General features: G+C 38.3%; 1 protein-coding gene across 1 annotated transcript in view; it reads left to right on the top strand.

Moving 5' to 3' along the window:
* DPYD (dihydropyrimidine dehydrogenase) overlaps positions 1-26,404 on the top strand; it is a 4,342,678-nt gene that overhangs the window by 2,200,715 nt on the left and 2,115,559 nt on the right. Inside the window, exon 12 of the mRNA XM_044085707.1 lies at positions 26,275-26,404. This exon is cut by the window's right edge and continues 55 nt beyond it. Coding sequence (XP_043941642.1) covers positions 26,275-26,404 — 130 coding nt within the window. The remainder of the gene's footprint in view (positions 1-26,274) is intronic.

Genomic DNA, 26,404 nt, shown 5'->3' with positions numbered 1-26,404 from the left:
ATTTGTTGTATGCATTATTGTTACATTAAGTGCAAGTTCCACAGTTATTTTTCACAACAGGGATGGAGTACGATTATACTCCACATTTCAAATATCTCTGGAAAAACTACAATAATGATTAACCAATTGTCTCACTGGTTTCTAAAAGATAATGGTTGCTTGGTGCATTTCTTTTTGTGTCTTTACTACTACTGTGTTATAGTCACTAAAGTATTCTGTAATCATTCTGCCTTCCATTGTTAGAAGTGATCTTAAAATAAACTCATTTTGGGCCAATCCAATGGCATTAGTTGTTCTACTGCAAGAAAATTTGTGATTAACACATGAACACATAACTTGTTTAGTAAATAAGTAAGGATTAATATTACACTGTTATATTGTTTGCAGCTGAATGTAATTTATAGCTAATATTTTGAGGATTATTTTGATTAAAAATACTACTATACTTTTGTTAAAATGTATGAAGTGCATATACTCTACATTGTAATGAAAACGTCTTCTTTTATCTTCTGATTTATAAAATGTGTAAACATTAGGGGATGTGCGACTCTTGAATTTAAATTAACATGTCAGTTTAATGCCTGTTGAACTCCTTTACAGATGCTATGGAAATTAAACTTCTCAGATGTACTGATTTCTCCATTACATATGGTGTGTGACAGGATGGCGGTACCAACTTAATCGGCCTTGGCATTCTGCAGCTGTCAGTAGAGTACTCCACAGAGGCATCCATGACTTCCTTAGATCCACTTATATTTAAGAAGAATCTCAAGGGTAGCAGTGCTTTGCCATTGTCTGAAGATTGCACTGAAATGTATACATTAATGGATACAGGCAATCTTCTTCTAACTATATAAATGCAAGGTGATGCTGCTGGAATGAATGTAATAAATGTAAGCTGTCTTTACATATTCTCTATGTTAATAAAACTGGACCCTGTATGTTGCAATAGGCAGGCATTTCCTAAATACTGCAAGGCATAATGTAGGTGAAATGCTAGACATAAAAAAGTCATATAGTATTATATGACTGTGTATCGATCTGTATATATATGTATATGGATCTAGGACAGTTGATCAAAAGACCAACTGTCCGAATCCAACACTACCGAACATCGTTTACCGAAACAGCTTTCACCAAAAAAGCATTTCCGGTAAACGGTAGGTAAAACACAAGCACACACACACACACACACACACACACACACACACACACACACACACACACACACACACACACACACACACAAAAAAAAAAAAACACACACACCATGTTTACATTCCATCTTAGCTGTTCTGTCCTCCTGGTTAGAGTAGGTTTCTTGGAAACGTAGATTCTATTAGAGGAATTCCTACATTTGAAAAAAAACTAAGTCATTAAAAATGTGAAGTAAATGTATGTAATGAATGTAACAGCAATAGTGAAACATCAATGTATAGTTTTCAGCAGGCCTTGTAAGCTGCCACAAAAGTCTGCATCATTATTTAGAGAACACAGTATATGCTGTCATTGCCATGTAGTTATTTTCATTTCTGTAATGAAAATTTTTAGGACATTGCTTTAATAGTGTCAGACATTTGTGTATGACCTTTGTTTGTTAGCTTCAACTAGAGATTCTGTTTGCTGGAGTTTTTATTTAAATTTTGGGTTTTATCAGGTTTTTATGTAATAGTTTGTATTTTATTTGTTATCCTTTGTATGTTTTGTGTACTTTATTACTTATTGTATTCTAATCCTTTCTGTTGAAACCTTTTGAAGTTGAAGCTGTATCCTTATGTTACTAACAATGTTTTATATCCTTATATATTTATATATATATATATATATATATATATATATATATATTTATTATTATTATTTTTTGTAGTAAAGTGTAGTAGTACAAGGTAGTTTTGTTGCTTTACCTACATACCGGTTTTATTTTTTCTGGGTAATGTAAAATAATTTACACTCTTCATTATCTTTCTCTTCATTATTATTTGTATGAACCTTGAGTAGCAGATCACACTGAGGTATATTTGAGGCAAAAATGCTTAGCAAGGTGTTTAAAGTGGAATTGACATAAATTCCCTCCCCACTTTTGTTGTATTGTACATGGGGTCGGGGTGTCACGTCAACAGTGACAGTCACTTCGAGCCAAGATTCTCAAAGCTGTGTGGATAGCCCTGCTACTATAGCAAAGTATATAAACATATAGACAGATGGTGATATTAATTAAAACTATTCCTGTCTGTTTGAAAAAGTAAGGGTAAAAGTAAGGGTCAGGGTAAAGGTAAGGGTCAGGGTAAAAAGTAAGGGTCAGGGTAAAAGTAAGGGTCAGGGTAAAAGTAAGGGTCAGGAAATGTGACAACATGAAAGGACTGCTGTAGGCTGAAAAAGCAGAGAGTGGCAGAAAGCCAGAGAGGAATAGGCAATGTGCTTAGCTTGTGAAACAGCATCTTGGCTTAGGAATTTTTTAGGTGGCAGTTTATGTAGCTCTGCAGAAGAAAGGATTAATTTCCTGGGACAACATGGGAGCTAAAGAGGATATTGGATTGACTAGTAAAGCAAGAAATGTTTGTGTTTCATCAGAGAGGAGGTGCAGGAGCCCACTAGATAGTGTGGGTTTGGAAACGGTAGCTGAAGAAAGACACAGTGTAAGAGAGACCTGATGAAAGGTTTAAGACTAGTACAAGTGAGTGGTCTAATACAGAACACTATGATGCTAGAAGATGGTACCTTGAAAGGATTCAAAGGATAATGTGAAAGACAAAAACCTAAAGGGACTGATGTAGGTGGCAATAGCAAGTGATGAAGGGGAGACCATGCTAGCAGTGGACATGCAGAGTCCACCAGTGACAAAAGGAGTAAGAGAAGCATCTCTGAGAGATGGAAGGGACAGAAGGTGAGATGGACATAATTGTATGAAGAGTACAGGAAAGATGGGTAAGGCAGTGACACCTCTAATGGTGTCAGAAGGGCTGGGGTAGTAGAACTAGAGAGGGAAGTGTTTCCAGTAGTAAAGGTAGGAACATGGGATAAGAAGCTAAGGTGATTAGAGCCAGTGTGGAAGAAAACTGAGAGAGCCAAGAGTTTTTCTGTTTTGAAACTTTGTGATCACAGGACTGGGTCTTTGGATAGTAAGATAAGCCACGTGTGATGAGATCATTGTCTGGCCATAGACTTTATAAAATTTGTAAGACATTAGAGGAGTTGACAGAAGCAGTAACTAAGGGTTAGCACTTCACATGTGCTATATACATAAAGGTGCCAGCAACCTGCCCAGAGAGATGGCTTTGGTGGTAAGGAGGCACAATGTTGACAGAGGATTGGAGGTCCTATCCTTAAAAGATGCAACTGTGCCAGCAGGTGACACCCTGAGTAAAGGGGAGGATTAGGGGAGTTATAGCAACTGCAGCAATTGACAACTGAAAAGGAGCCAGGACTGATAGAAGCATAGGGGGGATGTGGCAGAAGGACCAGGGCTCTGCCAGCAACAGAATCCATTGTATGCATGCTATGTCTCATCCCTTTTCTAAAAAGCTAGTATTTATCAAAAAGCTTAAAGCTTGTGGTGCCTCAGGCCATGGACTACTACAAGGTAAAATGAGAGAGTAGGGCTTGTATCATATTCTTTTCAACTACATTAAAAATACTGTTGTATCATAGGAATCTCATTCTGCAAGAATGTAGTCATGGGGAAAGTTTGTCTTTGGTTCACAACTGTTGTAACAAATATGTACAGCTCTCTCAAATATGAACATCCCCTAGAAGCTGTGGTGCATTTCCCCACAAACTAAGTTACTGAACTATTACTAACTGCAGTCATATATATGGTTGAAGGAGTTAGTTTCACATCAGCCTATGCAAACCCTTTGTGTGTGTGTTTTAAATACATTTAGAGTGATAGATATGAAACTTAGACTTGTTTAGAAAAATATTAATGATTTAACTACCTAATTTATATTTATAGAGGTGGTGTGAAGCCTAGCAATAAATTAGTTTATCAAACATTACAACAACTACAGGGTTGGTGTTAGTTACTGTCTGTAGACACTGATTGTAAATATTTTTTAGCTTAATTATTTGTAGCAAATTCATGTACTCATAATCAAATTCTTAGCTTACAGCTTGAACATATTTTTGCATAACAGCAGTAACTGCCACTGGGATCAATTGATTTTCTCCCTTATGAAGAATTCATACTTCTAGGTCTCGCTGCAATCAACAGCTATGCAGTTAGGATTAGTCAGTCCTAATCTCTTCTCAAGAGAGGAAGCATTTGGAAACATGTCTAATTATGCAAGTGTCTTCATTATCTGTATCCCCATAAGCACACAACCCAGTGAATACTGACCCCAAATGCCTTCACTCCATATTATGCATGTGGCTTATAGTCCTTCCAGATTGAGGAAACCTGTATCAGCCTAAAGCATAGAACGTAGATAAATGGCAGTTATAACCGGACTGCATCGTTTGGTATTTTTAGACAATAATACAATATAATAAATACAATAGTATGCAGCAGCAGATTTTCAGCAACAGAGGTAAAATATCAAATTTTAGCAGTGAACATTAAAATAAAACCTAGAGAAAATCAGGATAACAAGACAATTAAGGGAGTGAGAATGAGCATCACCAAAAACAAAAACTAAAAAAAAAAATAAGGGAGGGAAGACGTGGGAGATGAGAGAGGAGGGTCAAGCAGTGATATGAGTGAAATTAAAATCCATACAGCAGGGGCCTTAGGCCTCATGAAATGGCAGTATTAATGATACTGTTCTGACCAGTGGTGGTACAGGTGCAGAGCCCTTTGTCTATTAGGTGTTACTTCAGCTGGTATTTAAAGTCTTTCAAGTTACAGCATGTTCTTAAGTGGACTGGGATAGAAATCTAGAGGGAAACAATGCAGTGTGAATACAGGGAGTAGCCTGCATTGTTGTTAGGTTAGGTCCAAAGAGGAGCACAGAGCTTGATAATGCTACTGAGTGGCAGGGATTTTTCAGTGTTTAGTAGTGTGAAGATTGTAACTAATTTGTGAGTAAAGTATTTGTTCTTTGAGGCAATTTAACTGTTTTATTGAACGTTAGAGTGGGATCTATATATGTGATTGGTTGGGAATTTTGACACTTTATTATAGCATTGCTCTAGTCTGGCCAATAGTGAAGAGTTTAGATTGGTAAGTTTGGAAAGGCATATAGTAAAGTGGGGAGCAGATAAGATGTAGCTATATTGTGCCTGGCAGTATCACTCTGGTAATGTTTTGCACTATAAAGACAGCCTAGCGTTTGGTGCAGTTTTTCAATGGCTTGCTGGAGAATGAAGGTCAGATTTTATGTGATCATCTACAATCACAAGTAGTTTGGTATGAGACACATGTTCCATTTTGGTCTTAATAGATTTTCTTTTGCTGGGGGAGGGTTATTGGGTGTGATTAACAGTACTTTTTTAGCATTCAAGAGTAGTTGAGTCATGTAGCCAAGACTCTATGAAGAAGAAGGATTTCTGGGTGAATTTTTGGAGTGGCACATAATAGAGTGGAATCGTCTGGGTGCTATGCTATAGTGGCCTCTTTTGCTGTTGTGTGAAGGTCATTAATAAACATTCCACACACGAAAAATAGCAAACCAGCTAGATGGATACAGCCCCAGATAAAATTCCACAAGGTACACAAAACACACAAATATCCAGGGACCATAAACTAGGCAGGTTTAACACAATAGATGTTACTTTCCTGGTTATTTGTACAGGCAGAGCCAAGTATCAGTCCAAAGTAAAAAGTAGAAAACTTTATTTCACGTTGGTAAGCGCTTTCATGGGACTGACTCCCACTTCATCAAACCATAAAAAACTAATGCATACTGCTGTCTTTTATACAAAAAAATTAAATTGCTTAATTACTTAACTGCACCACAATAACCAACTGACAACCAGTAGGTCATCCTTAAAGGTGTTCTAATATTCTCATTGCCTTAAAAATACTCATGATAAAATACTCTATATATGCATATAAAAATATGTTTTATATTCGATACACGTATCACAGCATATATCAACATCACACTAAATTCATAAAAATACATATATCAAAAAATATATATAATACTTGTTATATGTATTAAGCATATGCAGTAACACAGTGACAACCAAAGATGAAACATGGTTGTATTTACAACCATAAATTGCAGTCATTTCAATACAATACTACTAAATATATGGTATGATATTATTCTAAAAATGAACTTGCAATTATTCAAACACTGACCACTGTCATCATAAACCATTCACATTAAGACAAATTCATAAATGTACAAATATCAAACAGAATAAAAATAACAAAACACATCCAATATTAACACAAAAGCATACATACTGTCATGCTATAACAATATCAGTTACTATACTACTTTGATCAACTAACTATATAATATTACTCTAAAAATCATATTCATTTACTGAGGCAATTATAGCTTTCTCCATCCATTCGCCCCTAAAACAAGGCAAAATGACTTCCACTTCTATTATTGTACACACATCCAGCATCTAACAATTGGGTTCAAGACAATACATATACTTAATAGCCAATAACTTCCCACTGTTATAAATATTATAGATATATCATACTACTTATATAATACCCCAGTGGACCTTTATTACACTATCACCTACGTAAAGATTTATTCTTCAATATGGGCTTAAGTGGGATCCTATCATTGAGTCCCTTACCTCTATTGCCTCTCAACCTGACTGTCCACCTGACTTCTGAGGTCTCAGTCCTATTGACTGTGTCCCCTCCTCTTTCATTCTGTCTAATCATTTCGATCATCATGAAGTGATAAGTATGTGTTGGACCTTCCATCAATGTATGCTTGGCCAGAGCATTAGTTTTATCAATGCTTTTTATACTCAGCAAATGCTCCCTTATCCTACACCTAAACTCTCTATTAGTTTTCCCTGTATAATAACTCGAACATGCAGTACATACTGCAAGGTATACTACATGTTGTGTAAGGCAATTGGCTGTAACACTGAACGTAAAATCCCTTCCTGTATCTGGATGTTTAAAACTATTACTGGAATCTATCCATTGACACTGGTTACAGCTCCCGCAAGGTGTCGTCCCCATAATGTCACTCTCACTATTGTTAAACTTAATACCATAACAAAGATATCTTTTTAAAGATTTTTTATTTCTACAGTAAAATTTAGGCTCATCTCCTACCAACTCTCTAATACGTGGGTCACATGTAAGTATCGGCCAATGTTTCCTCACAACTTCTTTCATTATACTGACATCACTTGTATAGTCTGAGGACACTTTCAGGTTGTTATATTGTGTATTCATTGTTCACATCAGCTGTCCTTCTTGCTGTGAAAAATAGGATTTCCCTACTGTTGTTCTTAAGGCCTTGACATCACCCATTACTTCTCCTATTTCACTCTCATTATACCCTCTCTGTGTAAACCTATTGCTTAAATCAACAGCTTCTTGTTCAAACAGAGCATCATCAGCTATTAATCTAGATGCTCTGAGTGCTTGTCCCTTCATTACGTTCTTAAATATATGTTGTAGGTGCATACTTCCTCTATGTACATACGTATTTTTATAACATTCTTTCCTATGTACATGAGCTGAAAATCTCCCACTGGAACTTCTGCTTATTTGCACATCAAGGAAACTAATGGTTGTGCTCGAATATTTCATTTCAAATTTTAAAAAAGTTGTATTATCATTAAAACCTTTATGAAGGTTAATTAACTCAGATTCTGTGCCTTGCCATAACACGAAAAGGTCATCAATAAAGCATTTATAGAATTTTATCTCTTGCCATTTTCTACGTTTCCATTCCCAATTGGCCATGACTATATTAGCATAGCTTTTTGCACTGGATACATAATCAAACATCATTATGTTATTTACCAGCACTTGTTCCATTAATAGACATATAAGTTCCACTCTGCTGGCTGTATAAGTACCTTCATGTGTTAAATATTCTCTCAACATTTCTATACCTAAGTCATTTGGGATGGATGTGAACAGGGAATTAACATCCAATGTAACCATTAAAACTATCTCATCGACACCAAAATTTACCCCTGTGCATTTAAATAAATCAGTCAGAAATTGCTGAGTATCTTTCAGAATATCTTTATTCTTATTTACTATTGGCCTTAATGTTTTCTCAATGTATACTGAAATAGGTTCAGTCAACTATCCCTTCCCTGAGACAATAGGTCTCAGGGGGATGTGTGGGATTTTTATGAATTTAAGGGAGCCCTTGAATCATCCAGATTAACGGATTCAATACCAAAACATATTCATATTGTTCTTTTGTAATCCACTCTTCTATTCGGCAATCATATAACAGTGTGTTGAATTTCTGTTTTATAATTTCAACCTTGTTCATATCAATAACATCATATACTTCATGATTTTGTGACATTAATTTCATTTGACCATTATAGAATGACTTGTTCATGATGACTGTAGGGCCTCCCTTGTCAGCTCCCTTGATCACTGTGGACTCATCATTCTTTAAAACTTGCAATGCATTACATTCATCTTTGGATAAATTACTACTACTAAACTTCCTTTTGTTTATATATAGTTTTTTGTACAAGTCTTTCTCACATAGACTATTAAAAACTTCTACTACTGGGTGACTCGGTAGAATGAATGTGCTCGGCTTCTTGAGCACAAAACTATCACCCTTACTTTCACTACCAAAAAACAATTTCAATTCAACATTCCTTACAAATTTCTTTATATTGTAAAAAATATATAAAGAGTGCCACTGGTGTCAGACAAACAAAAAAAAAAGTATATCCTGCAGCAAAAAAAGTTGTCAATTGCTGAGAGTAGGATAGAACACTTTAAATTCTTTAATAGTCCACAGAGTATAGGTAAGTGCTTTCGCAGTTGCCTGCTTCCTCAGACCTTAATACAAAGACAATTGGTCAAGATGCATTTATACATTAGTACAGCCAATGATACCAATTTAATTAATGAGGCAGATTCCTTTTCCTAAGAACAGGTTTTAAAGAGATGGCACTGTTCAGACCTGGAGGGGCATATGCTTTAAAATCAATTATCCACTTGAGTTCCACACATTCTGTTTCATTACTCACATCACCTTCTCTTAAATTTTCTAAGATTTTTTGTAGCACTAAGAATATAAAACTATGGTTGTCTCCTGCTTCTAAGACATGCTTTGCCAGTGCACTAGTCAGTTTCTTATTACGTATATCATTAAGATGCTCCAGTACCCTCTACTTCAACATACAATTAGTTTTTCCAACATAGAAACATTCACATAGTTTACATTTAGCCATATATACTATGTTTCTAGTGGAACAATCTGCATAGAATGAGAGTTCTATAGGCTCCTTAGAAATGGGATGCATCACCATACAAACTGGCCAAATACTAGGGCAGGCTTTGCAAGCTGTACATGCATGAGTTCCCCTGCGTTGTGATACAAGATGTTCCTTGCGTCTGTTCTGCTTGTAACAAAGTCGCTGCTTCAGGTTTTTACAGTTTTTAAAACTAAACCTAGGGGTAGAGTCTATTACCATGTTTATTTTAGGGTCTACTAACAAGATGGGCCAGTTTCTTTTCACTACCTCACAAACTCTACTAACCCCTGCTGAATAAGTCAGACACATCCTATTCTTCACCTTCATACTAGATGTTGTCCCTCTCCCCTCTTCAGTGGAGGTTTGTTCTGAGTAATATGTTCTAGTTTTTTGTTCGATCCAGTTTATCAACCTCTTCCATACCCTTTTTTATTTCCTCAGCTTTATAGCCCCTGTCCATAAGGTCAGATGTAAGTCCATTCAAAGCTTCCCTTAGGGGTTCTGCATCTGTATACAGTCTCCTACACCTCAGTACCTGATTCTTAACTACATTCCTAGTACGACTGGGATGCATACTAGTATGATGTAGTATACTATTTTTTCCTACATTCCTTCCTATATTGCTTGGTGGAGAGATTACCTAACATGTTTTTGGTAATCAACACATCTAGGAAACTAATTTAATCTTCAGAATAATGCAGGGTTAAGGACAAAAAACAGTGCTACTCTCCAAGAACTGTACAAATTCTTTCAATTCCAGTAATTCATCATGCCAGATGAAAAAAAATATTATCCACAAAACGTTTATAAAAGGTAATGTTCTCCTTGAAACTATCATTGTTAAAAACTATTTCCTTTTCCCAGTTTGCATGGACCAAATTTGCATGTGTTGGCACATGCTGTGCCCATAGCAACAACTACAATCTGAAATAAATATTCATGTTCAAAGAGAAAAACATTATTTTCTAGAATCATGTCTAACAGAGTGCTGACCATATTTACCTTTGTATTACTATACCTAGTTTCTTGTACAAGAAGTTGTCTCACATTATCAACCCCTTCTTCATTAGGAATGACCGTGAACAGAGAATTGACATCTAAGGTTACCATAAAAGCTTTTTTAATCACTTCCTCATTTCTATGCCTTGCCTAAATGAACAGATGTTCTAAAAACTGCTTACTATCCCTCAACACTGTTTCTATTTTATCCAGAACCCATCAAAGTTGTTTCTCGGCATATATGGACATTGGCTCCGTGAGCCAACCTCTGCCGGATACTATGGGTCTAAAGGGTGGGTGTCTAGGATTTTTGTACACTTTAGGCAAACCATATATCACAGGTATAGTTGGGTGCTTAACAGAGAAGTATGTGTACAGTGAATAATCTATTAGATCTGTCATCAGCATATCATACAGGTGGAAATTCAACCTATTTATAATGCCCTTGACCTGATATTTCTGTAGAACTGCATATATATTTCTATCATGAAGCATGTCATACATACTTTCCATATGAACTTGTTTATCTAAAACCACTATGCCACCTCCTTTTTCTGCCGGTCTGATAATCAAGTGCTCATCTCTCACTAATGAATTTAAAGCCTCATATTCCTTATGAGACAAATTAAAAAAAAATTTGATTTACTACCTCCATTAAAATCTTTCCTTAAGTCATCTTCACATAAATTAATAAAAGCCTCCATTGCTGGTGAATTGTCTGGTATAAAAGTACTGGGTTTCTTAAAAACATAGCCATCATTGGAAGCACTATGCTCATCCATAAAAACTGTTTTTAACATCACATTCCTCGCAAACATTTTTAATTCTAAAATTGTTTCCACTAAATCAAGTTTAGTGGCAGGTATAAATGACAGACCTTTATTTTAGCACTATCATTTGTTCTCATGTCAGTTCAGTGGAAGACAAATTAAAAACTAGATTAGTTATGTTCGATTGCATGTCTGTGGGCCCAATGCACTTGGACCTTTCACCACAGGTGGAGGATCTGTTCTCAATCTCAATTCTCTCTTGCAACTGTGTGACCTTCCTATTCTCTTTTCTTGTCTTATAGGCAGGGCTTTCTCCAAAAAAGCCGAAGACAACCCATCATTTGAGGCAGTCACTATACTTTGCTTGGTCAGCACTTTTGGTCTTACTACTTGATTGTTAGATTCTTTTGTAAGACCCCTTAATAACACTACATCTTTATCAGGACCATAATCATCAAAGTCATTAACCTCCCCTTCTATTATATTATTGAGGTTAGACATCATGTTCAAAGCTGTAGTAGCTGTGCCAGTATTACTAGCAACTATGCCATCTTGTGCAGTGTCTGTTTGTAAATCAGTATCAATGTGCACTCCTTCTACCCTAGAAGCACAAACAACATTACCTACATTTTTTCGAACCATATCCACACTAACTGTTGCAATATTCCCCTTATCAGTAGCACCCACTCATACATTGGCTTGTCCTAGATCTTCGAGATGCTCATTCAAAAATATTGGCTCTATTTGTGCTGCCTTCCAATAAATTTATTTCTTCTGCTGGTTTCTGAGCTATGGTGACACTGCCATTTACAGAATGCTCTTTCTGAGTATCAAAATGCTTTCGCATAGCAGTTTCCACTGCCCGTTGTGTATTACCATGTTGTTGTTGCATATTGCTGCTTGTTGGCCTCAATAACATGTGCGCTGTCGATGGCATATGCTCAGCTGATGCATTGTTTCTCGACCACGAGAAGACGTTCCCATCACGGAAATCTACAAAGTCTCTCTGTAGCGATTTTATTTTTTCTTTCTCCTGTTTCCTTTCAAAAAGGGAAATATTCAACAAAAGTTCATAGATTAGCTGCACATATACTTCTCCTTTAAAGGAGCTGGACAAGTACAAAGTTAAATCATTAATCTCACTGCCTAGAGAGTTTTCCTTTGGTCGAAAGTATTCATTTAATAAAGCCATGTAGTCCAGGCTTAGCTGCAGATTCAATACTTGCCATCTTTTCAAGAGATCAGGCAGACTGTCACCATAGGAGGGCATCTTCAGCACTCAGAGCCCTCTGGGGACTATTTTATGGTGAATAGTAGCCTCAAAGTGGTACCGTTGCCACAATAGTCTTTTGTGCTGATACATTTTATCTTCCAGTTCTCTCAATGTCTTCTTAAACAGTGCCATTTCATCATAGTCTACATTTAAATCCACCATATCCACTTCATCAAAACTTACACAAATAAGGGGATTTGTGGTCATCTTGGTTAAATTAACACTTGTTTCCAATATAGTTCCATCATTTGATTGTAATCCACTTAATATTCCATCGGGACTCAAAAATGTCTCTTGTCCCAAACTCTCAGCCATAACTCCAGTAGACAAACAGAAACAACAAATTGTAAAAAAATATATAAGGAGTGCCACTGGTGTCAGACAAACCAAAAAAGTATATGCTGCAGCAAAAAAAAGTTGTCATTTGCTGAGAGTAGGATAAAACACTTTAAATTCTTTAATAGTCCACAAACAAACAGTATAGGTAAGCACTTTCTCAGTTGCCTGCTTCCTCAGACCTTATTGCAAATACAATTAATCAAGATACATTTATACATTACTACAGCCAATGATACCAATTTAATTAATGAGGCAGATTCCTTTTCCTAAGAACAGGTTTTAAAGAGACGGCACTGTTCAGACCTGGAGGGGCATATGCTTTAAAATCAGTTATCCACCTGAGTTCCACACATTCTGTTTCATTACTCACATCACCTTCTCTTAAATTTTCTAAGATTTTTTTATAGCACTAAGAATTTAAAACTATGATCGTCTCCTGCTTCTAAGACATGTTTCGCCAGTGCATTAGTCAGTTTCTTATTACGTATATCATTAAGGAGTTCCAGTGCCCTCTCCTTCAACATACGATTAGTTTTTCCAACATATATATATATATATATATATATATATATATGAGGAAATAATCCACTCAATCGTATCACAGTAAAAAGTCTAAAAGAACAAACTATCAGATTGCACAGGTACAGAAGAAGAACTTTATTACAAAAAATCGGTTTAATAAACATTCTCATCTTTTAACAGCATTATCCTACTGATATAGTCCATAGTGTCCATGAGAACCATGCAATCTCCCATTCTCATCTTTTAACAGCATTATCCTACTGATATAGTCCATAGTGTCCATGAGAACCATGCAATCTCCTTTGTCCAGTTTCATACATCTGTTGTGTTCATTAGATGTGATATTGTGTGTGATTGGATTTTCTTCCCTAGTTTAATTGCAAAACTTTTTCTTCCCTAGTTAAATTGTAAAATTTTTTGTCCAACTATTTAACAGTTCCTTTATCTCTCTTTCACATAGTTTTTCAAAAATGTTAATCACCGGGTGCATGGGTGGAGTGAACAGAATTTTTCACCTAAGCTTCATATCAGGAAACTGTAACTGAGTCTTACCCCACCCACAAAAAAAATGTGCTAGGCACAATGATGTGGTCCATATAGGTATTCAGCAATGTTAAAGAAAGAATGCTGATTTTAAGTGTACATTTATAGAATTTGACAAAAGTGAATTTTAGCAGCTTCTGCTTTCTATAGTTGCAGAATCATCACTGTGTGAGGGCAGCAACTGCACCAAATGATATGCCGGTAAGTAATGCAGCTGCAAATGATCTTTAATGGAAAGGAATAAATCTAGCAACACTGTTTTGCCCACAATAATGAATGACCAGAGTTGGAGGTTGGCTTAATGGTTAAGGTGTTTGCCTCACAAGCCCAAGGTACAGAGTTTGATTCTCAATCTTGACAAAATTGGCTAGGCTAAAAGGGTCCCAAAAGAGCAATTAGCTTAGTACTTACCTATGAACAGCTACAGTAATAACTTTCTCTGGCAGTTGGCATGGAGGATTAAAGCTGTGAGTTTTAGTTTCTCTGATAGATGTTCTTCGTTCCCCATTGCTGCAGTCCTTACTATTGGGTATAGTCCGCCGTCCAGTCGGCCCGAATACCAGAGTATAAGGCTGACGTCGGTCAGGGCGCATTAGACTGACGTCAGTACGTCAGGGTACTAATGCGCATGACCGACGTCATATCCTCAGTCTTTTTTGCCGCATGGTCCGATGCAGAAGCAGTTTTGCGAGTGCAGGTTGGCGTTCTGAAATATTTCCGAAACCGGAGTTTCAGACCGAAACAGAGTTGGCTAAGTACCCGTTGGGAACATTTTGGTTTTTTCTTGCCTCAGTATTTAACCGGATGTCAGAAAAAGTGAATAACTGTATTTCTTGTGGGAAACAGATACCTCATAGGGATTACCATACCTTGTGTATACCTTGTTTAGGGCCTGAGCACGACGTTGTTGGTTGCCGCTCTTGTGCTAGGTTTAACAAACGCACTATTAAGAGGAGGTTAGACTGTGCCAGGTTAGTGTTTGGGAAGCGTTGCAATTATAAAATGCCGTCGGATGCTCCGACGCCCGCTTCGTCCAAGAAGCGCAAGGACAAAACAGCGAAGCCTAGGGTTGATGAACCGGCAGTCCCGGACGTCGGTTCTTTAGAAGGCTCAGTGGAGCCAGAGGTTTTGCCAGGAGTTTCCATGGAGTCTCAGGCAGAAACTTTACTGTCACAGGATGTGCCTTCTCAGGAGGTAGGCCAGGCTGAGGGGCCTTCTCAGGTAACTGTTCTTCCCTCTCTTCCCAAGGTAGTTAGAGCCTCTCCTTCTGTTGCCAAAGCTTCTTTGAGAGGTAGGCCAAGTTCAGCTTCAGTGGGGGCTTCTCCTAGCATTTCGGGTTCTGTACCTAAGAAACATATGCTTAAAATGGCAGAAGATTTGATTACTATGATTAGAGGTTCTATGCCCCCTCCTGATAAGAGGCCTAGGGTGGAACCGGAGTTTGATAGTTTTGAACAGTGTTCAGAGGCTTCAGAGTCTTCTGCGGAAGACTTGCAGGAGTATCCTACTTATTCTGATTCTGATGTGGATGATTCCACTCCTACAGCTTCTCCTCCTGAGGATTTCTCATTTTCAGAGACTCTGCATTCCATGAGGGAGCACTTTAAATGGGAAGGCCAGGATTACTCTGATTCCAGGAAAAGGCTTGGGGAATTCTTGTTCTTACCCCAGCATAGGCCCTTAGCTATTCCTCCTGTGTTGAATGTGGTGGAAGATGTTTTTGCAGAGGCTTCCCTGAACCCTGACTCTTTGCCTCCTGCTCCTGTTAAGCCTGATAGGTATTATAGGGTGCCCAAAGCTCATAAGTATTTGTTTAAGAGTCCTAGGGCGGACCCAGAAACTATTTCTCAAGGGCCTAAAGGTGTTAAGGCTTCTGTGGTTAAAAATCCTGTTCCCACTGATAAAGAGGCAAGGGCTTTGGATAGGTGGGGAAAGAAAGTGTATACTTCTTCCACTCTAGCCATGAGAGCGTTGAATTGTCAGTTTCACATGCTAAAATATCAGAATTATCTCCTTTCACAATTAAAATCTAAGGTGGATGCTTTGGCGGAAGGTATTGAGTGTAAAGAGTTGCTGGATTTGGTTCATGTGTCTGAACAAGTGGGTAAGCATTCTTTGCAATGTGGTTTTGATGCTGTACAGGCCTCCTCGAGGGTGGCTGCTACTAGTTCTGTTCTTCGCAGGCATGCCTGGTTGAGGGATCAGAATTTAGCTGAGCATGTTAAGACAAGGATTTTGGATGCTCCTTTACAGTCTGATGTGTTGTTTGGATCGCCTGTGGAAGCAGTTTTAAAGAAAATGGAGGACAAAGCTAAGTCTATGCAAACTGTTAAAGATTTTTTGCAGGTGCAGCCACCGAAGTTTAGTAGAAATTGGCCTGCTAAGGGGTGGACATATCCTGCTTATGATTCCCAGTCTAGGGGTAGGTCTAGACGTGGTAGGGGCAGGGCTCAAGGTTCTTTTAGGCCTAGAACAGGAGTTCACCTGCTCAGACTTCTGGTGAGGGCAGGGGTCAGTCCTTTCGTAAACAGACCCAATGACCTGTCTTTTCAGCTGCCAGTAGATTCTCGTCTGGCAGCTCCTTTGGGAGGAAGACTGTCTCTTTTCAAAGAAAATTGGGATTTAGTTACTCAAGACAAATGGGTGTTGGATATCATTCACCACGGTTACAGATTTTATTTCCATACAATGCCCCCTTTCAAAGGCATGCCAGACGTTCCTCCTCCACAAAGAAAAGAGGCTCACAAGCAAGTTTCTCAGTTACTCCAGATGGGGGCCATTCAGCCAGTCCCTGTATCAGAAAGGGGCCTAGGATTTTATTCTCGCCTGTTCCTAGTACCAAAGAAGGGGAGCACGTGGAGACCAATTTTGGATTTATCTCTCCTCAACACTTTTCTGGACATTCCCAAGTTCAAGATGTTGACGTTACAACAGCTTTTACCTCTGCTGGGCAAAGATCACTGGATGGTAACTTTAGATCTCAAGGAAGCTTACCTTCATGTGCCTATAAGGCTAAGTTGCAGGAAGTATCTGCGGTTTCGAGCTGGAAATTCTCATTATCAGTTCTCTGCATTGCCCTTTGGCTTATCTACTGCCCAGAGTATTCACAAAGGTTCTGGCTCCAGTGATAGCTTACTTCAGGCTTCAAGGAATTCAAATCTATCCTTACTTGGGCGACTGCCTGATTCTGGCTCAAGAAAAGGAAGACCTTCTACAGCATCTGGAATATGTTATAGCAGTGCTAAGATGCCTAGGGTATTCTGTGAACGAAATAAAGTCCAGTCTAGTACCCTCTCAAGACATGTGCTTTCTGGGTGTGAGACTGAATACAGCAGCCCAGATGGCCTTTTAACCCCGGACAAACAAAAGAGTCTATCACTTTACTTCCATCAACTATCTCATCAGTCCGTGCTGACTGCAAGGACAGTCCTTCAAGCATTAGGGTTCATGGCATCTTGTATTCTGGTGCTTCCCAATGCCAAACTGCATATGAGGAAGCTACAATGGTATCTCAAAATGTATGGACACAGCACTGCCAGGATTTGGACACTGTCATTCAAATAATACCTTGCCTTCAAAAGAATTTTGTGGTGGGCTCAGGAATGTCACCTAAACAAGGGACTCTCTGTGACCCGGCCAGAGGCGAGTCAGATTTTAACGACAGATGCCTCGGACATTGCTTGGGGAGCTCATCTAAATGGAAAGTGGATACAAGACAAGTGGCCTGCCAGACTACAGCATCTACATATCAACATGAAGGAGATGTTAGCAGTCCAGTTTGCATTAATGGCTTTCAAGGAGTTACTTCTTCCAGGGCAGGTGTTGATTCTAACAGACAACACAACTGTCATGTGGTACATCAACAAGCAAGGGGAACACATTCTTATCCTCTATGCAGGCAAGCAATGATTTTATGGGAGACTGCGCTAAGCTTGCAACTAACTCTTCAGGCAAGGTTTCTGCCAGGAGCACAGAACTCCTTAGCAGATGTGTTAAGCAGACAAATCATGGATCCCCACAGTGGAAACTGGATCTTCATGTATTTCAGAGATTGACAGTGTCATGGGGAACTCCAGACATAGATCTGTTCGCTTCTCCACTAAACCACCAGCTGCCAAAGTATTGCACAAAGGGGTTTCATCACACAGCTTGGAAAGTGGATGCTCTGTCTTTCAGTTGGAAAAACCTTCATGTGTATGCCTTTCCACCTCTACCTCTTCTTCCAAAGGTACTATTAAAGGTCAGACAAGACAGGCCAAGGATGATTTTGATAGCTCCAGATTGGCCTCGGCAACACTGGTACCCACTACTACGGAGTCTGGTAAAGAAGCCTCCATGGCCTTTACCTCTGATTCCTCATCTGTTATCTCAGAAGGACGGTCATCTGCTCAATGTCAAGCTTCACTCTCTTCATCTAACAGCCTGGCATATTCTGTGTTGAGACACAGCAGGTCTCAACTTCCTCAACAAGTTTTAAATGTGATTATGGAAGCTAGAAGACCTAGTACAAGGAAAGTGTACGCAGAAAAATGGAAGAGATTTTTATTTTGGAGTACAGCAAAGAATTTGGAGATTTCTGAGCCTAATTTGAGTGTGGCTCTTCAATATCTTACTGAGTTATTGGACAAAGGTTTGTCCTTCTCTTCCATTAAGATTCATGCTGCAGCAATTTCAGCTCACTATGATTGTGATCCACCATTGTTTTCGCATCCTTTGTTCAAGCAGTTTCTTAGAGGGGCAAAGAATATAAGACCCCCGTAGAGCTCCTACTCCTGCTTGGGATCTCAATTTTGTGTTGGAAAAACTTACTCTACAACCTTTTGAGCCTGCGGCTACTGCTGAATTGAAATACTTGTCATGGAAGACTGCTTTTCTGTTGGCTATTACTTCTGCAAGAAGGGTGTCTGAGTTGCAGGCCCTTATGGCAGTAGAGCCCTTTTGATTTTCCATAAGGATAGGGTATCATTACGTACTAATCCTTCCTTTATGCCTAAGGTGGTTTCTAGTGTGGCTTTAAACCAAACTATTCATTTGCCTACTTTTTATGCAGACCCCCAAAATAAAGGGAGAAGATTTTGCACACTTTAGATGTACACAGGCAATTGCGTTATTATTTAAGCAGGACTAAGGATTTCAGGCAGTCTCAGCAGTTGTTTGTTTCTTTTGCTTTGAGTTCACAGGGCAAGCCTGTGTCAAAACAAACTATTTCTAGGTGGATTGGCTTTTGCATTGCATTTTGTTATTCCCATCATGGCAAGGAGATTCCAGCTGGGATTAGGCCTCATTCCACTAGGGCTACTGCCACTTCAACAGCATTTCTAAGGGGTGGCAACTAAGGATATTTTGGAAGCAGCTACTTGGAGTTCAGTGCATACTTTCTCTAAGCATTATCATCTTCCTATCTACTCTAAGTCTAGGGCTGGTTTTGCCACAGCTGTTTTGCAAGGCATGTTGTCAGCTCCTGCTTCTTTATGATTTGCCAGCCTCCCTTACCTCTGCTTTGGGATTCTACCCAATAGTAAGGACTGCAGCAATGGGAACGAAGAACATAGTACAGTTTTGTACCTACCATAAATGTAGATGTTCGAGGATCCCCATTGCTGCAGTCCAATTTACCCTCCCTCCTTCCCCTCTGTGTTTAGGGGTGGTTGTGTAGGTGAGGTTACAGGCTTATATTTTTGTATATATTCTTGTATATATTGTACATATTTTTGGTGCAGGTATTTTGGGCCTTGTCTTTTTAGGGTCTTCTGACATCTGGGGCAAGAAAAGACTGAGGATATGACGTCGGTCATGCGCATTAGTACCCTGACGTACTGACGTCAGTCTAATGCGCCCTGACCGACGTCAGCCTTATACTCTGGTATTCGGGCCGACTGGACGCGGACTATACCCAATAGTAAGGACTGCAGCAATGGGGATCCTCGAACATCTACATTTATGGTTGGTACAAAACTGTACTTTTTATTCCCTCAGCCCATATTTGTTTACTATGTGACCGTGAGCATGACACTTAACCAAACAGTCATCTCTGTACAGAGAGGGACAGAGATGAAGGGAGAAAGAGAAGAATTATTGAAACCCCCACCCCTCTGTCAGGTGTTGCAAAGATAATAGCAGGAGCTCTGTCGCCTGTACAAAAAAAGCAGGGCATTCCTGCCTTATGCATCAGTAGATTGAGAAGGTGGAAGTTCTAACTTTGGTTGATGGCTTCTGATAAATGAACTTAAAGCATGTAATAAGTTGGGCCAAAGTTCAGCATATGGCACCAGAAAGAGAATTCACCACTATCTGGTGAAAAATCCTTTCTTTATATTGAATAACAATGATGTGACTAAAGTACAGATGGTCTGTACTTGTTTCTTCAACGAATACCGAAGTCACTAGTAGTTTATTAATGTCCTCCATTTCTAAAAACCTACCTAGGACTGTAATATCTGCTTGATCTATATTAAGTTTACTGGGGCCCTATCTCTCTAAAGAGACTCAGTGTATGTAATCTGTCTTACATATGTTTTTCTAGCATCTACCTAACTTGAGCAGCATTCTTCCTTGGTACGCGTGAAAGCAGCCTACCAGTGGTCATTGCACAGCCCCCCCAACCCCATCCTTGGTCTACAGTCTACTCCCCACAATTACCTCTATCTAATCTCTATAAACCTGACTTCTCTGTGCAACCTCTTCTCCTCTGAGTGCACCTTCCTCCTTTTTCTACTAGGTGGCAGCATACTCCTAATAATAAGCCCGGCAACAATTCCCTCTCCACTAACTTACTCTCCACTAACTCTGCCTAGAAAGTGTCTCTACCCTTCACCAAGAAAGCTGTAGTTTTATCTCTCCACATGCTTATACTTGTTTTTAGAGAGTTTTCCACCAACTAAAATTAAAGAAACTACGATTTTTAGTACAAAACAAAGTTTGTAACCATATACCTGCACCCCTGCAGTAGTTCTCCTTCTCCTGCCTCAGGTCATTGATTGTTTTCGGGCCTTCCCGCCTTCTTGGCTCTTCCCTCTCCATTCGCCCTGCGGGCTCACTCTGCTCCCCTACCCTGCCCCCAATTCCCACCCACCTCTAGTAGTTCTACGTTTATCTCCCACCCAATAGTCCCGCCCTTTTTTCCAACCAATCATGATACACCTTTCTTTTAGTCCGACCCTCTTCACCAGCCAATAAGGATACACCTTTCCCCCTCCCCTTCCTCCACCCTACCTACTTCTCTCCACCACACCCAATACCACATCATCCTCTCTTTCAATCTTATCTGTCTCCTATTACCATGCTCAACCTTCCTTCCAAAGTCCTTCTCTTCTTATCCTTCACCTTCCTTCTACTATCTCTATACCAAATAACCTCCTATACTGACTTCCATTTACTCTCTCCTCCTTTTACTCCCCAGCACCAACTTACATCCCACTTCCACAACATCTCAGCTTCCTAAGTTCCCTCCCACCCTCTTCTTCTCTTAAAAGTAAAACTTTTCTCTATCTCAAACAATAACTGCAAACTTAAACCAAATCACTACCAACCTCATCTATCAAAATACAAAACTAATAAATGTATCCCCAATCCCACTTTCCTTCACTTAGCTGGTGACATGCACCCCAATCCAGGTCCAAACTTCTCTCCTACAAATCACCCATGCACCAACAACAAAACCTCTAATAAAAACCTCAAGTTCCTCACTATCAATGCACAAAGCTTGAAAAATAAATTAACCCTCTTCCATGCCTGGCTCACTCATAACTCCCCTGACAATAGCAGCCATTTCTGAAACATGGCTAAAACCTCACATTAATGACTCTGAATTCCTACCTCCAGTATTTCATTCTCTCCGATCTGACCGCATTAATAGAAGAGGAGGTGGAGTTGCTTTAATCTACTCCAACCTCTTAACTATGACCCCATACCCTAACACCATCCCTTCTTTCAATAATGCTGAACTAGTTATTGGCATACTAAAAATAAACAACCACAAAAGCATCTGCATTATTTCCCTCTATATTCCTCTTGGTAACAGTACTAATAGGTGAGATGGGTATGTCTTTACTTCTCTATTTCTTTAGTTTTTTTAGCCCCCTGACCACTCATGGTTATGAGCTGCAATACTACAAGATAACAATGTAATTGAACTGGCACTTGGAAAACCGTAATGTTTAATGAATATAGCTGCACAGCTTTTCAAAATAAAGAAACGACAATATGACAGCAGTATTGAGACATCTGTAGATACCAGAGCCCTGGCAATCAAGAATTAATTCAGATGGCACAGCTGGTAGCCCAGAAAGAACAGGAAACAGAATGTAATGTTGTAGGTAACAGAACCATCAGATTCAGGAGCAGAAGACTGATGTGTGTGGTCACTGTGAGCTATAAGTTGAATTAAGTATTACTCAGACATATCAACTTGACAGTATGAAAAGAGGGAGACTGCCACCTGTATTGAATATTGTTTTTTTTTTCAGAAATGAAATTGATAGCTATCACATTGTCTGCCTGTCTGCAATGTAGACTGACATAGATAAGCAGGATGAATGCATACTTGTCTGTTTATGAGCTTCTTCATTAATGGAAATGTAGGCAGAAGTCCTGAGAGTTGGTTGTACATTATACCATCTTTGCATAACCACAGGTGTAAGAATAAGATAGCTGTTCAAAATATCAGATCTTGGCCACATCTAACTTGGTAATCTTTGCATGACCATTGGCTTATAAGATGGCATGATACTAACTGTACAAGGAAAATAAGATCCAGAATGCCAGTAAACTGAGTCAACACCAATAAAACCAGTAAAATCCAAAATGCAGTCCAGACTCAAAAATGCCAATAAAAACTTTTAATCTTACAAACCTGTCAGGATTTCTCCCTTCATCGGTGTAAAAAAAAATTCAAACCAAAAAACATCAGTTACTTAAATACCAAATTCAAATTTGATTATAATCTGACTGTCCCTGCTGTACCAGGGGCTACTGTGAGTAATACCTGGACTGAGGATTTTTGCCAGTTTCAGACCTCCATGCAACTCAGTCTCCCAGAGAGAGAGAGTGGAAGAACAGGGGTGGGACCACTCAAGATGAAGACCTCAAAGAAGAGGCGGAGGAGGATGACAAAGATACAGAGGATCACAAACTCACAGTCTTTCCATGCACCAGAAGAGGTGAATGAACAATCTGTTATTAATTTATCAAGGCTAACTCTGACTCTGACAGACTATGCCCTATTAAATAGAGGCTTACATTTTGTTCCTTCTAACACTGATATCATTGTTGAATCATTGACTGATTTAAACTGTTCATGAGGAATTTAAATTTAAAAGTTTTGTTTAAGAACAGTTTGAATAACAGGCATGTAAAAAATCAAGTACATGTATCCCTGTGAGCTCTCCAGTAATTACTGCATTCTATAATGTTTGTAAGCAACAGATACAAGAATTGAATGTACAGCGGAATACTCTGAAATTGTATAATGTAACTAAAGAAGGACATGATGCTCTCATAAAGTTGCAAAATAATATGGATGTAGTTAGCAACCAGGCAGATAAAGGTGGAGCCATTGTTATTTTAGGTAAAGAAGAATATACAATACTCATGAATTATTTTTTAAAAGGTGAAGGAACTTTAAAGAGAATTACATAGGTCTGACTAATATTGTGCATAGAGTGAATATGTCTCTTCATGATCTGCAGCTATCTAATGATATTTCTAGCGAATTATTTAAATATTTCAGTGTAATGCATCCTATTACTCCTGTTTTTTGTGGGTAACATAAATCCATAAAGACCTTAGATGTGATGTCCACCTATGAGGCCCATAATATCAGGAAGAGGCTGGGTGACTGAGCCCATTTCTATATATTTAGAAGAGGTTCTAAGAGCAAATTTATCTAAGGTCTACAGTTGTATTTGAGACACAGGAGATTTTTTTGTGTAAACTTTATGAATGGTCTCAATCTAAACAAAATACTAACTATATTTAAGTAACTTTTGACATCAGTTCCCTATTCATTTATTCCAAATGAGTATGGGGTTGATTTGTTTTGTGATTTTCTATGTGGTAAAAGTACTTTGACTAGAAGAAATATTGAAACGATATGTGAGTTGCTTGAAACCATATTTACCTGCAATGTTTTCATATTTGAAAATCAAGTTTGTAATCAGATATCTGGTGTGGCGATGGGTACTCCAATCGCAAAGACATGCTAACATGGCCCTTAACATTTAGAACGTTGAATATGTCCTTGGTCCTACTTCTCATTGTTCAAAGTGTATTCCTTCTTTAATGCTTTGTGCATGATATCTTTCTTATTTGGAATTGTAAGCAAGAAGTAACTCTGACAGTAATTGAAATAATACTACTAGCCTTCCTACGTTTAATCTCAATTACTGCCAGCAAGAAATTTGTTTTTGCTTTAGATGTTAAATTTGGTAAACATGAAGATAGTCGGTCCACCAACATAGATAGAAAAGAAGTACAATCTAACAGATATATTCATTGAAGAATACATGCCAATCATATTTCTGAAGGCATTGCAAAGAGTCAAATGTTAAGGGCCAGTAGATTGAACACAGATAATAATGCCTGGATGGAACAGATGAATAATATAAGAATTTAAGGATAGAGGCTATGACAGTGGTTTGTTACAAGGATTATTAGTGACAGACAAGGAGCTGCAAAGCTCTATCTCTATAACAAACTGCCTATCTGTATCAAACAAAGCTCCTCATTAGCACTCTTCAAGAAAAATCTTGATTGGATGGGAAATAGGAAATTTACCCCAGGGATCACTTCTGCGGCTTTGTTCGACAGGGGCACAGGAAAATAATTTTCTTGGGTGGTGAAAGCCAAGATACCTTTTTGGCTTATATAGGCCCTAGGGCCAATAGCCTAGTACCTACCTATGAACCTATATATATATATATATATATATATATATATTTATATATATATATTTATATATATATATGATATAGATTAGATATATATATATATATATATATATATATATATATATATATATATATATATATATAGATAAACATTCATGTTATATATGTGTGTGTTTTGTATATATATATATATATATATATATATATAGAGAGAGAGAGAGAGAGAGCGAGCGAGACAGTGCTCTCTGCGTACCCTCATGTATTCCTTGTACTCCACATTGGCCATGATTACAACAAAATGACAACACCATGTTGAGCATTGTTTTTCTTTTTTGTCTTTGATAGTGTTCTGAATATTTCAGGGTAATATGTGGCAGAGTTAAAGATGTTAAGATTTGAACTGGGTGTGACGACAGTGGACAGGATTAGGAATAAGTATATTAGAGGGTCAGCCCAGGTTGGAAGGTTTGGAGACAAAGCCAGAGAGGCAAGATTACATTGGTTTGGACATGTGCTGAGAAGGGATGTGGAGTATATTGGGAAAAAGATGCTAAGGATGAAGCTACCAGGTAACAGGAAAAGAGGAAGGCCTAAGATAAGGTTTATGGATGTATTGGGAGAGGACATGCAGGTGGTTGGTGTGACAGAGCAAGATGCAGAGGACAGGAAGAAATGGAAACAGGTGATCTGCTGTGGCGACCCCTAACAGGAACAGCCGAAAGAAGATGATGATAAACAAAAAATGTACATTAAATAGCCTGAATGTCTTCAGTTCTCCTGAAGCTAGTGTTGCACTTTAATATATGACTTTACTAGCTATGTAAAAGAGTGCAGACTAATTTAAGGCAATGGTCTGCCATTCAGTGATGCTTTACTCTAAGTCAGAACTTGTGTGCTGAAACCTGGTTTGATAAATCAGTAAATGTTTCCTTGCAATACATTGTTAAAATAGAGTGAAGCTATCTATACCTTCCTGCTTACCCCTTGGGCTTTGTTATTTCTGATAGTCATTATAGCTATATAGTTTGCACTTTTAATAGTTTTCCTTCTCCAAATCTTATAGTGTGATATTTATAGCTTTTCTGCCAGTGACAGTGTTTGTACAAATAAAGGGATCCTGTATAACAATTTCTTGCTCAACTGATTTGATATATCCTTTCAGTGTTCTTAGATATCTCAAGCCAGACAGAGGTTAACTTTTAGCCTGGATCACGTAGATATTAGAAATTACATGTTTGAAATGTTCATGTACTGTTACTTGGATTTCTTCAAAATTCAACAGGAGAAATACTGTGCAGTTCTTTCAGCCTTGATTTTATAACCTCAGCAAGCTTGATTTTGTTTGTTTAATGGCATCAGCATTGATAGACAATTCATCTTACATGCTTTAATAGTTTCTCTGCAGGTGATAAATTACATATACTTGTAAAAACTACACATAGCAGTCTACATTTCAGATATTTTTTCCACCTTTGTCTACCTCAGTACACATGATTCTACTATAAAACATACTTCTAGCACTGCAGAATAAGCATCGTCATTTACCATTCCTTTTACTTGAGCTTTCATTATGTGGTTAACAGAGTTATATTTTTTTCTTTAACAGTAAAGGAGGCCATGAAACCTATCAGCTTTAACAGATGGGGTCTACCTGAAATTGATCCAGAGAGCATGCAAACCAGTGAGCCATGGGTGTTTGCAGGTGGTGATATAGCAGGTCTTGCTAACACTACAGT

This window comes from Protopterus annectens, chromosome 10.part0 (assembly GCF_019279795.1).
Source record: "Protopterus annectens isolate FY-2018-M chromosome 10.part0, PAN1.0, whole genome shotgun sequence".
NCBI classification, from domain to species: domain Eukaryota; kingdom Metazoa; phylum Chordata; order Ceratodontiformes; family Protopteridae; genus Protopterus; species Protopterus annectens.
This window is presented reverse-complemented; position numbering and strand designations above follow the sequence as displayed.